Source organism: Schistocerca serialis, chromosome 5 (assembly GCF_023864345.2).
Source record: "Schistocerca serialis cubense isolate TAMUIC-IGC-003099 chromosome 5, iqSchSeri2.2, whole genome shotgun sequence".
Taxonomy (NCBI): domain Eukaryota; kingdom Metazoa; phylum Arthropoda; class Insecta; order Orthoptera; family Acrididae; genus Schistocerca; species Schistocerca serialis.
In genome coordinates, this window is record NC_064642.1 from 80,207,965 (window position 1) to 80,220,955 (window position 12,991).

Here is a 12,991-nt window from a genome sequence, read left to right on the forward strand (position 1 = left end):
AGTCATTCCAATCCCAGGAGCGGAAAGACTTGCCTTAGGGGGGGAAAAAAGGACAGGTATACACTCGCGCGCGCGCACACACACACATATCCATCCGCACATACACAGACACAAGCAGACATTTGTAAGTTGGCCTTTACAAATGTCTGCTTGTGTCTGTGTATGTGCGGATGGATATGTGTGTGTGTGTGTGTGTGTGTGTGTGTGTGTGTGTGTGTGTGTGTAAATACAGGGAGTGAAGAGCTGTTTACAATTTGTACAGAAACCAGATGGCAGCTCTAAGAGTCGAGGGGCATGAAAGGGAAGCAGTGGTTGGGAAAGGAGTGAGACAGGGTTGTAGCCTATCACTGATGTTAATCAGTCTGTATATTGAGCAGGCAGTAAAGGAAAGAAAAGAAAAATTTGGCTTAGGAAGTAAAGTTCAGGGAGAAGAAATAAAAACTTTGAGGTTTGCTGATGACATTGTCATTCTGTCAGAGACAACTAAGGGCTTGGAAGAACAGTTGAACAGAATGGACAGTATCTTGAAAGGAGGATATAAGATGAACATCAAATAAAGCAAAATGAGGGTAATGGAATGTAGTCAAATTAAATCAGGTGATGCTGAGGGAATTAGATTAGGAAGTGAGAGACTTAAAGTAGTAAATGAGTTTTGCTGTTAAGGAAGCAAAATAGCTGATGGTGGTCGAAGTAGTGAGGGTATAAAATGCAGACTGGCAAAGGCAAGAAAAACATTTCTGAAGAAGAGAAATTTCTTAACATCGAGTATAGATTTAAGTATCAGGAAGTCCTTTCTGAAAGTATTTGTATGGAGTGTAGCCATGTATTGAAATGAAACATGGACAGTAAAGAGAAGAGAATAGAAGCTTTTGAAATGTGGTGCTACAGAAGAACACTGAAGATTAGATGAGTAGATCACATAACTAATGAGAAGGTACTGAATAGAATTGGTGAGAAGGGGAATTTGTCAGACAACTAGACTAAAAAAAGGGCTCGGTTGGTAGGGCACATTCTGAGGCATCAAAGGATCATCAGTTAAGTACTTGAGGGAAGCTTGGGGGTTAAAAATTGTAGAGGGAGATAAAGAGATGAATACATTAAGCAGATTACGAGGGGTGTAGGTTGCAGTAGTTACTCGGAGATGGAGAGCCATGCACAGGATAGAGTAGCAACAACAACATTCTAACCACAAACATAATAAGGTATCTTGAACAGAATGACTCCTACCAAAATGTCCTCAAACCAGTCACAAATTTCACTTTGTATCCAGTTTGATTGTAGCTGTGGTACTGAGTCAGACGCTTTTTGGAAATCAAGAAATATTGCATCTACCTGACTGCCTCTATCCAAAACTTTCAGTATGTCATGTAAGAAAATTGCCACTTGGGTTTCACATGACTGATGTTTTCAGAAGCCATGCTGGTTTGCATAACCAGACTGGCATAACCAGCATGGCTTCTGAAAACATCAGTCATGTGAAACCCAAGTGGCAATTTTCTTACATGACATACTGAAAGTTTTGGATAGAGGCAGTCAGGTAGATGCAATATTTCTTGATTTCCAAAAAGCGTCTGACTCAGTACCACAGCTACAATCAAACTGGATACAAAGTGAAATTTGTGACTGGTTTGAGGACATTTTGGTAGGGAGGATGCAGTGTGTTATCTTGGATGTTGAGTCATTGTCAGATATAGAAGTAATTTCCGGTGTGCCCCAGGGAAGTGTGATGGGACTGTCATTCACGTTTTGTGTCAATGATCTCGCAGACAATATTAATACTAACTTCAGATTTTTTGAAGATTATGCAGTTACCTGTAATGAAGTACTGCGTGGAAGAAGCAGCATAAGTATTCATTCCGATCTTAAGATTTCGACATTGTGTCGGGATTGACAACTTGCTCTAAATGTTTAGAAATGTAAAATTGTGCACTTCACAACACAAAAACTGTAATATCCTCTAACTGTAATATCAGTGAGCCAGTGTTGGATTTGGCCAACTCATACAAACTCTTGGGTGTAATACTTTGTAGGGATATGAAATTGAATGATCACTTAAGTACAGTCGTGGGTAATGCAGATGGTAGACTTAGGCTTGTTGGTAAAATACTGCAAAGTGAAATCACTCTACAAAGGAGATTACTTACAAATCACTTGTGTGACTGGTTCTAGAATATTGCTCAAGTGTGTGGGACCTGTACCAGATAGGACTAACGGGGGATATTTAACATATACAGAGAAGGGCGCATGAATGGTCACAGGTTTGTTTAATCTGTGGGAGAGTCTCACAGAGATACTGAAGGAACTGAAATGCCAGACTCTTGAAGACAGACATTAACCATCCTGAGAAAGTCTTATTAACAAAGTTTCGAGAACCAGCTTCAAATGATTATTCTGGGGATATACTACAACCCCCTATGTATCACTCACACAGTGATCATGGGGATAAGATTATAATAATTACTGCACACATAGAGGCATTTAAACAATCATTCTTTCCACACTCCATAAGTGAATGGAGCAGGAAGAAATCCTAATAACTACGAGGGTTGTCCCAAGGGTAAGGTTCCCATTGAGCTACAGCCTCGATGGAAGGTGCTAGGCTAAATCCAATGACAATGCCATGTGCAGTGGTTCACCTGCTCTCGAGCCCGCCCGTCCTTGATTCGCTACGTCTCTCAGTGTTGGCTTGGCAGCCATCAGAGATGGAAGTCTTGATCGCCGGTCCCGCCAAATGCGAGGTTCGAGCAGTAATCCAGTTTCTCCATGCAAGGATGTTACTGCCCATCTAGATTCATTGGCAACCGACTGAGGTTTATGGTGTAGAGTGCATGTCCATTCAGCACGTCCACAAATGGTGCAGGGCTTTTGCTGAGGGTTGCATGGAAGTTCACGATGAAGAACGGAGTGGAAGACTGCAAGTTTCAGATGCGAATGTCTAGAAATCGACAGTGAGCTGCTCAAAGATCGGAGGGTCACTGTACGGGAACTTGTTGAGTGCATTCCTGAAGCTTTCCATGGCACAATTGAAAGAACTTTTAACAGAAACCTTGGTTTATTGCGAGGTGTGTGCTCGCTGGGACCCCGAGCAGAGGTCACACGCTTCCTCAAAGGGTTGGCTGGAGACTTCTTTGACTTAGGAATGCAAAAGCTGGAGGACCGTCTTCAAAAGTGTGTTGAAAAGAAAATGGAGAAAATATTGAAAAATAGATAAAAGTGTAAGCTTTTCAATGATGTATAAATTAATAATAATAGAAATAAATGTTTTCTATTTGTAAAAAAATATGGGAACCTTACATTTGGTACAACCCTCGTAGTACAATGGGACATACCCTCTGCCAAGCACCTCACGTTGTTTCCAGATCATAGATGTAAATTTAGCTGTAGACATTAAAACACGAATAATCAGTACATCAGCAGCGATTGAGCAGCACTGCTGTGTGGCAGTAGCAGTCAACATGGGCCAAGGCGGTGCTGTTGCTACTGGAATACTGTTTATTCACGTGTTTTAATATAAAACAAGCCGATGCTTTTCATTGATACTGGGTGTCACATGAAAGTTAGATATGATGAGCAGTATTTGCTTGGGGTGACTTCAGCTGCACATCACAAAAACGAAATTGCAAATATAGCTAAAACATCTGAGCAAATGGGGCTGAGACTCTTATGACTCTTATTTTTATTTTGCAGTTTCTATTATTAATTGCAATAAATTATTTTGAATGAGATCCATGGAATAGATAACTAATTAACTTGTTTTTTTCCTTCCATACAGACAACTGACAATGTTCTGGAGACTGTTACTTCCTGTGATAAGTTATTGGCCATTATTCCAAATGTACGATGGGCAGAGCCAGTATTCAGTCTCGCATCTCAGCTTTTGGAAGCCTGCATAAAATTTATGGCCAGTCACTTCAGTGGGGTTTTGACATCAGACAGGTACGTTGTGCCTGTTTTAAGACTTTTTGTATATTGACCAACATGAACGATGGTACCATATATTCTTTTCTCTCTTTAGCACATGTATTTATTGAGCAAATAAAAATGATATTCATTTTTCCCCTCCTCTTCCCCCCCCCCCTCCGCCCCCCCCCCCTTGAAAAGAGGTTGTCTTAGTTCCTCCTACTCAATATGAAATTAATGTGTGTGACAGATTTTGTAGGTGTGAAAAAGAGAGCTTTAATAGCAATTTGAAGCAAAAGGAGCAAGTTTTGACTTGGACATTACAAATTGTAATCCAGCTGCAAAATCATAGAAATTGCATAGATTTAAGAATGTTTCATCACTAGCACTTCGGCCAACCCACATCCATTTGAACTTGCTTACTGTATTCATATCTATTTTTCCCTCTACAGTTCAAACCCCTCCCCCATTACACACACACACACACACACACACACACACACTCACACTCTCTCTCTCTCTCTCTCTCTCTCTCTCTCTCTCTCCAATACCACATGACTGTTCGTCTTTCTATCAAAGAGACCATGTTTTCTCAATTCCATAAAGTACCTCCTCAGGTATTCAGTCTACCCATTAAATTTTCAGCACTCTTCTGTAGCATTACATTTCAAAAGCTTCTATTCTCTTGTTGTCTGAAGTGGACATCATCCATATTTCACTTTCCTACAAGGCTACATTCCATACGAATAACTCCAGAAAAACTTCCTAACTTATAAATTTAAATGATCAATGAAAAATCTCATATAAAGATGTGAAACAAATACTAACAAAGAGGTAGAGGGGCTGGCCAGTACTTACCTCAGCTCAGTACAGCCGATAGAGACACAAAAAACAGAACCGAAAATTTACATTCCTAGCTTTCGGAACAAATGTTCCTTCATCAGAGAGGAGAGAGGGGAAAGAAACCGTGCCTCCATCCTTGCTACCCTCCCTGTTTTCCTTTCCCTGTTGCTTCATAACCTGGGTTGTGAGTAACTGAATCCACTTTCCCTTCTTCCCTTTCTTTCCCCTCTCTCCTCTCTGATGAAGGAACATTTGTTCCGAAAGCTAGGAACGTAAATTTGCGGTTCTGTTTTTTGTGTATCTATCGGCTGTACTGAGCTGAGGTAAGTACTGGCCATCCCCTCTATCTCTTTGTTAGTATTTGTTTCATAACTTATAAATTTATAATTAATGTTAACAGATTCCTCTTTTCTGGGCATGTGTTTCTTGCTATAGCCAGTCTGCATTTTTCAGCCTTTCTATTTCAGCCATCATCAGTTATTTTGCTACCAAATAGCAAAACTTGTGTGTTATAATTTATTTACCCTCTGAAGTTTGTTTCTTCATGTAAGGCAGACAGAGACAATAGGAGATACATGCAGCAGGTCACTCATAACATTGGGAGAATGACTGATTTCAAGTTTGTTGTCACACTTTCACAAACGACTCAGGATATCAGTCTCATTTTATAATGTGTTGTTGCAAGCTGGAGCAGTGTGTATCTTTTAGAGGTATGAATACCAGGTGTTCAATGTTTATTTCAGAAAATGGATAACACACAGTGTTGGTGGCTATTATAGGCACCTTATTATTACAATAATGGTAAGTGGTAAGTACTCGGTAACCACGTAGTTATTATTCGTCATCTTGACTTTACAGTACTCACTCGTCATTCATAGAGTTGCAAAAATACAGTTTAAGAATAATAATTTCAAGAATTTATGTGGCAGTCAGTGCTGTAAAGAGAAGTACTCTTCAGAAACAAACACAAATTCACATGTAGTTTTACATACTTTCAAGGGTTTGTTGATATGAAAAATAGTTTTAGGAAACTAGAATCGAACTCAAAATATTGGAGCATGACATTGAAATAGTGTTGAGCGTTATATTTGATGAGAAATTGTAGTGACTAGGTAACAATCTGGACAGCGCAGAGCATTGTCTTGAAGTCCGCCTCCCTTTTTGAGGATAGTGTTTAACTTCACACAGAATTCTGGCCAGTGGTAGCGGTAATGTGTGCTTACTTGTGTGACTGTGACTGTGACTGTGTCTGCCTGAGGAGGAGCAGGGAGCCTCATGACGTCATTATAAGACTAGCAGCCTATAAGTAGCGGGTGGGGGGTGAGCGCACACAAGCTACGGTAGACTACTTATGTGCACATTGATGGGAGAGGGGGAGGGTAGGAGAGGTGTATTTGGTATTTGTGTGTCACCACACGATACTTACACCTTGTGGCTGACAGGAGCAGGAAGGATTCACCCATTGAATTAAAAAAAAAAAAAAAGGATATTGCACACTGTTGTTCTTGGTTGTTACATTGTACGCAGGATCAATATCAGAAGTCTCGGGACAGGACAAACAAGTAGGGATACACAGTTGCAAATTAATGATTTAGAGCAGTGTGTGATTCTCACTTATTGGCCAAGGGCAGCAGCAATAAGGCACTGTCATGTGGGGTTGGGTGTTTTGTGGCACATATCAGAGCATGATAAGAGAGGTAACAGCACACTGTTATGCACTCTGGACAGTGTCTCTCAACACAGTTTTGTATACCAAAATACCTCTGGAAAAGGGGGAACAATGCTGCATGTAACCATACTCTTGTTCCCTTTTACTTAGTCATGATTCTACTTGGTTACAAAATTTCTGTCTCAGTTCATCATGGAGATGCAAAACACTATACATTATGCTGAATAACTCTGAACACTGATATCCTACCCACACTTACTGGCATTAAATTATACTAAATAATACTTACATAGAACAGCAGGGGTTGGTTCTTTAATACTAAAAATCAACTTATGTGGCCATCATGACACTTCTGTGACTTGAGTGAGTCCAGTCGGTCAGTAGTCTCAGTGTGCAGTGGTTAGTACTAGTCATTTTTACAAATTGCTCGATGGTGATAAAAGTGCTAGCCAGCTGTAAATCCTGCAAGTAATTTTATTATTGCTTTAAGAATTTTAGTTGTGTTGGGTTGGTAGCTTTATTATTGCAAAATGAAGCATTTTTGTAGGTACTTAAAAGGAGGGCGAAAATCTTGATTTGAACTTGAATGGACCAAGACTTTCACGTTCATTCAGCGCTTAAATGGCCGTCTGAACTGTCCTATTTGTCAGGAATTTTCACTCACAGCGCAAGTTGTCTGCTTTGAAAGACCTGGAAAAGGAAGATTTGTTGATTTTATAGGTTTTCACTGGATGTAACTTCTTACGAGGGTTCAAGACAGTCAAGCGGCAAGGCAGTGGTGAGGACCAGTGTCACGCCCGAGGCGTCATTGAGACAGCATTAAATAAACATCCATTCATTGCAGTTAGTTATACAGTAATTCAGCTCCTGCTGGCTACTACCTGGTAGCAGCCATGCTATGCCTCTGTTGCAGGAATGTGCTGATTGGCACATCAGTGCCCATGTGGAATCTGTGGTTGAAGCATCTAGTGTTGCCCAAGGTCTGTTCTATGGCCTTATGCAGGGCAGAGTGTTAGTTGGCATGACCCCACAGGTTAGCATGACAGCGGACATCTGCTGAAGCTGCAGCGCTCTTGTTGAGTGTAGTTGCACTTAGGTTTTCCTCCAATAATCTGCATACCCTCGATGGCGGCTGTCATATTGGCGGGTAAGTGGAAGTCCCAATAGCGACACAGAAGACAGCCCAACGGGTGGTTCCAGAATTCGTGTTTACTAGTGGTACTGTAGAAGTGTCGGTGTGGGAACTTTTCAGAATATATCTCTTAAAGAACTCACAGTGGAATCCTGCAACAAACACCACTGATAATCTAATTTCTCCTACCTTTAGTTTGTTAATGTCAATATGCATTGTTCCATTTTTTTAAAAAAAGTGTATGTTTGCACAAAAATACACTTTCTAAGTATTACCACAATCTATTGACTGGCTAACGGTATGAGCCCTTGACTATCAATCCATTCTGTGAAAACCACACATCAATAGCACTTTCCATTTCCGCAATATTTGAGGTGCAAGTTTTATGAGATTCACACTGTAAATAATGCTACTTCTGTTTTGTAGTATCTCTGTTAGTAGAAACAGCCTGACATTATTTTAAATGGGCAGATCAATCAAAAAAAAAAAAAAAAAAAAAAAAAAAAAAAAAAAAAAAAAAAAAAAAAAGAATTGAAAATTTTGTTAGTGTACTTTAATGAAAACACTATTCTTTCTTCTGATAACAGAGATAATTCAAATTAGAAGTAACATTAAATATATTCTATGATGTATACCAAATATAATCTTTGCATGAACAGCAATTGCCAGTGACAGCTGCATATATTTTATAAAAAAAAAATCTAATACTGATTACATATATGTAAATATAAAATATGTAAGCATATTATCACATGAACATTACAAAATAATGTCACTGGGATACGTTAGAGAACACTACATACAAGGCAAGTAGAATTACAATAAACTGAAAAATCAGAGATGCATAAAGCTCTAGAATAAACAGTGTAAGTAATTTGTTATAAGAAATCTGTCTTTTGCGTAATATAGATACCGCTGATGATGAGCAATGCCCAAAATTAGTCCGGTGAAATAAAATACTACTACAAAGCAGTCTTTGTTGAACAGTTAGTTAGGCTGGTTTTACACTATCGTATTTCTTTGACCAAGAAATATGATCAAATATTCGTCAGCTTTCTTTGACAAAGATCTTCAATGTGGCGCTTAAAAGGGGTATTACACGTCGTCATATTTTTCATCAGATTTCAAGATGGCAGACAACAACTTAATATGTGTTGCAGTTGCTTGTATCACAATTGCATTGTGCGTGTATTTGGAAGAAAAGTAGCAGAAAAAAGGAAGCATACTTGGAGGAAGCTGCACGTATTCCGTCGAGATAATAAAAGGATTCAGCAAAATTTGTTAAGAGAGCTGCAAGTGGAAGACGTCAAGTCTTATATATAAATTACTTACGAATGGATGAGAGTGTATCTCAGTATTTGCTCAGTAAAGTGCCTTCTCAAATTACAAAACAGAATACTTTCTTGAGAAATGCTGTATGTGCAGAAGACAGACAAACTATGACACTGTGATTTCTTGATACAGGAGAAAGCTACTCTAGTTTACAGCACAGCACTCTAATATCACATTGCACACTAACCAAAATAATTCCAGAAATGTGTGAAGCGATTTATAAAGCACTGAAGAGGGAAGGTTGTAGCAGTGATTGTGGACATGAAGTCGCCTGCAGCATATTCCACCTGCCCATCAACACACAATTAATGGCATGCAATGTGCCAAAGGAACACACCAGCTTTGAAGCCATGTTTACAAGCACACTGCTGACTACAGAGACGTCAAATAGCTTTAGCGATGCCAGTGCTGCAGTTGGTTACATTTCACATCGACATAAATATCTGACATATCAACTTCGACAAAGAAATATGATAGTGTAATACCAGCCTTAATAAGTGACACATTTACAAGTTGTACAAGCTGCAGAGCACCAGATTTACAGGAAATTCTTTAAACAGAGTTTATTAAGCTAATTTTATGGAGCATTGTGGAGAGAATGAATATGTAATGTCGAGTATTGAGAAAGATTTATTGAAATCATTTGGACCATATAAAGAGGATGAAGAAAATAAGATAGATGAAACCAGTGTTTGTTTATTCTTATAACTACAGCCTGTTATCTGGGAAAGTAACATAGGCCATATAACTCCTATTTATGTGGATAATAAAACATGTATTAATTAATTAATTAATTATTCCCGGTACTTATATGGAAAATAAAACTAATATCAAAGACGAATATAGATGGGAAGTTGGATGTGGAGAAGCTTAGCAAATGTACCTTGATCAGATTGAGGACATTTTTAGCAAATCTCAGCTTAGGAGTCCCTGATTAAGTTAATAAAATTGTACCTACCTGTACAGCTTAAGTTTTAAAAAAATGGCTCTCAAAAGAAAAATTACTCACTTTGCTGTTGATATTTGCTCTTTCGACTAATGGGTTTGGTGACCACTGACCTAGAGGCTTCCGGCAGGATCTGCATCAGAAGCCATTGCTGTGTTTGCTGCACTCTTTGTGTGCATGGAAGACAAGCATGCACATATATTGTCAAGTTACATTGCAGATTTCACAACCAGTAACAAGTGGCAACTCGAGCAGTACAGCTCGCTTGCTGCTGTGGCAAGCTGGGCTTTTATTGTCTCTTTGAGATTTCAGTATTACTAACACACTTCTGAGAGTCTTACAATACAGTAAATTGTCTTCGAATACAAAATCTGGGAGAGTGGCATACTAACAACAAGTAGCGTCCTCTCTTTGCACCTCTCTGCTCCATTATAAGCATTTGATCTGCTTCCATTGTACAGACCTTCCTACTTGAGACATTTTTACGAAGTTTTCCCAATTTATGACATAGTTTGTAATCATACTCACTGAACTTCAATGCCCAGCGTGTTAAACAGCTACTAGGGTCATTCAAATTGAGTAGCCACAAAAGGGCAGCATGGTCAGTTACCACCATGAACTTCTTGCCTACAAATAGCACTTAAAGTAATTAATTCCAAACACCAAGCTAACAATTCCTGTCTGTTGCGTTGTAATTAACTTAAAGCTTATTGAGTTGTCGATAGGCATAACTAATCAGTTTTTCTTCACCGTCCTGTTTCTGACTCAGAATGCACCCTACAGCAAATTCAAATGGCACATGACTATATAAACGGCTTCTCAAAATCAGGGTGTATCAGCAAATGGGAATGTATTAACATATCTTTGATCTGTTGTATTAATGACTGACATTCTGCAGTCCGTCCAAATGTTATTCCTGGTTTCAACAACATTGTTAATGGTTTAGTTACTATGGCATAGTCTTTTACAAAATGATGATGTAAATATGCAAAATCAATAAAATTCTGTAATTCTTTGACAATACCAAGTGCAGGAAAATTGTCTACCGTATGGGTCATGTTTTACACCTACCGATGTAATAATACAGCTCAGGTACAGAACCTGTGATGCCACGAAGCATTTCCAATTTCGGGCTCAAATGTGCTTTCTGTAATCATGACAGTACACTTGACAACCATTTAGCATGTTCTTCAATTGTTCTAAAGGGTACAGTAATGTCATCTAAATAGACTAAGCACATTGTTGGCCTCAACCCTCTCAACAAGTTTGCATGTCACTGAAATGTGGTGGATGCATTCCTTAAACTGAAAGTATCCTTAAGAACTCATATACCTAGGAGGGCACTACAAAACCAGTTCTCAGTGTCTCTTGGGGTGAAGGTACCGTGATTTCATATCTAAAGTGCTAAAGAATTTACAGTTCCCAGTGTATTTGATGTTTAATTGATACAAGGCAGTGGCTCTATATGCGGCATTCTAACTGTGTTTACAGTGTTATATCCATAAATAAATGTTGGGTCTTTATACCATTAATGGACTGTTTCGGGACAACCATTATTGATGATGCCCATGGACTAGAGGAGGGCTGTATAATTCCAGCATTGAGTTGTTGCTGAAACTCTCATCCACAACTGACTGCAAGTGATGCAGAATTCTGTAAGGCTTTTGTGCTATCAGTCTGGCAACTCCAGTCAAAATTTTATGGTGGGCTATGTTATCTTCAATCAACCATGCAAATTCATCTTATGATTGGATACAAATGCCCCTTCTCAGGCTCAGACAAGTTTAATAATTTTTCGTGCAAGTGATTGGGTAGACTTCTTTTATAGGCTGTGATTTCTGATTTCTGCTTCTATATTTTTCTGAAACTGTTTTCCCCTGCCAAGAGGTAAAGAGGTAACTCACTAATATCTTCTGTGTATTGACCAGTATAGACCCAAGGGTTTTACGGCGTCCCTTATGCTATATCTGTCTAGACATACTTAGAAACTTATTCTCTTTTTTACCATTTATGCCATACAGAGATCTCATATTATTTGTACTTGAAGTGTATTCAGAATCTCATTCTGGGTCAGTGGGTCAACCAGGAAATAGCTCCATCAGGGTCTTGGGTTTTGGCTGTTTCCCAGAGACTTTTTCCTGTAACGTTGCATATAGTTCCATGGGTGTTGGCACTTAACACCAGGATATATGATTCATCAGAATTTCGGGGAATGGGCACCTTCCCTGGAGTTCCTCACATCCTTTTAGTGTGATCACTGCCAAAGTGATTAATTATTTCGCTGAATTGAACTGTCTGCGAATTGTAGTCAACCACACCCTGGAATTGGCACAGAAAGTCATTTCCCAGGCTGGTGTTAAAATCCTGACCTCATTTCTGTAGTGCTTCCACTGCATATTCATATCTGTTCCTGTCAGTTGACAGATTAACGTGACATGTTCCCACTGAATTAATTATTTCAATCCCCTAACCACTGATATGATAGCAGGGTGGCTTTAGCATCCACTTCTTGCCAGGAGGTAAGAACAGAGTGCACACATGGGCTCTCATGTAGATTAAAATTTTTCCTTCTTTTCAATTATGTTTGGCCTGTTCTATCTCACTGCTACACCCCCCCCCCCCCCTCCATGCATTTTGCTGATTCAGTTCTCAATTGTCCTCAAAATTTCTGGTACCTGCCCCAGTCACAGTTGACTTTACTTTACACTTGAGTGCATATTTCATCCAAATGTTTGATATCGTGGCATTTAGGACAAAAAGGAACTCAACAGCAGTCAGCAGTGTTGCCAGATTGGTTCTAGTGCCTGCAATTTGTGTCGTCGGTGGCCACACGACGGGTCTTGTCATTGCATGAGGGTGTGAAAACAATTTGTCTTGCTTCTTCATGCAACACTGATAAGTTGACCGCTTCATACAGTGACTGACTCCTGGGAGTTTCACTGGCATATCATTCATTCCTCTGTTTGCTGTGACCTTACTTTACCAGAACATTAGCTTGTTTGCCAATGATGCTGTAGTCTACAGGAAACCAGTATCACACAAAAGTTGTGAACAAATCAATGAGAATTTGCAGCAAATAAATGCGTGGTATAATGACTGGCAGTTATCTCTCAATATTAGTAAGTGTAACCTACTGCGTATAACACATGGCTTGGTGGCTGGCAGAGTA

General features: G+C 39.3%; 1 protein-coding gene across 1 annotated transcript in view; it reads left to right on the forward strand.

Annotated features, from left to right (window-relative positions):
* Positions 1 to 12,991, forward strand: part of LOC126481757 (uncharacterized) — a 189,995-nt gene that overhangs the window by 131,937 nt on the left and 45,067 nt on the right. Inside the window, exon 8 of the mRNA XM_050105711.1 lies at positions 3,773 to 3,936. Coding sequence (XP_049961668.1) covers positions 3,773 to 3,936 — 164 coding nt within the window. The remainder of the gene's footprint in view (positions 1 to 3,772; positions 3,937 to 12,991) is intronic.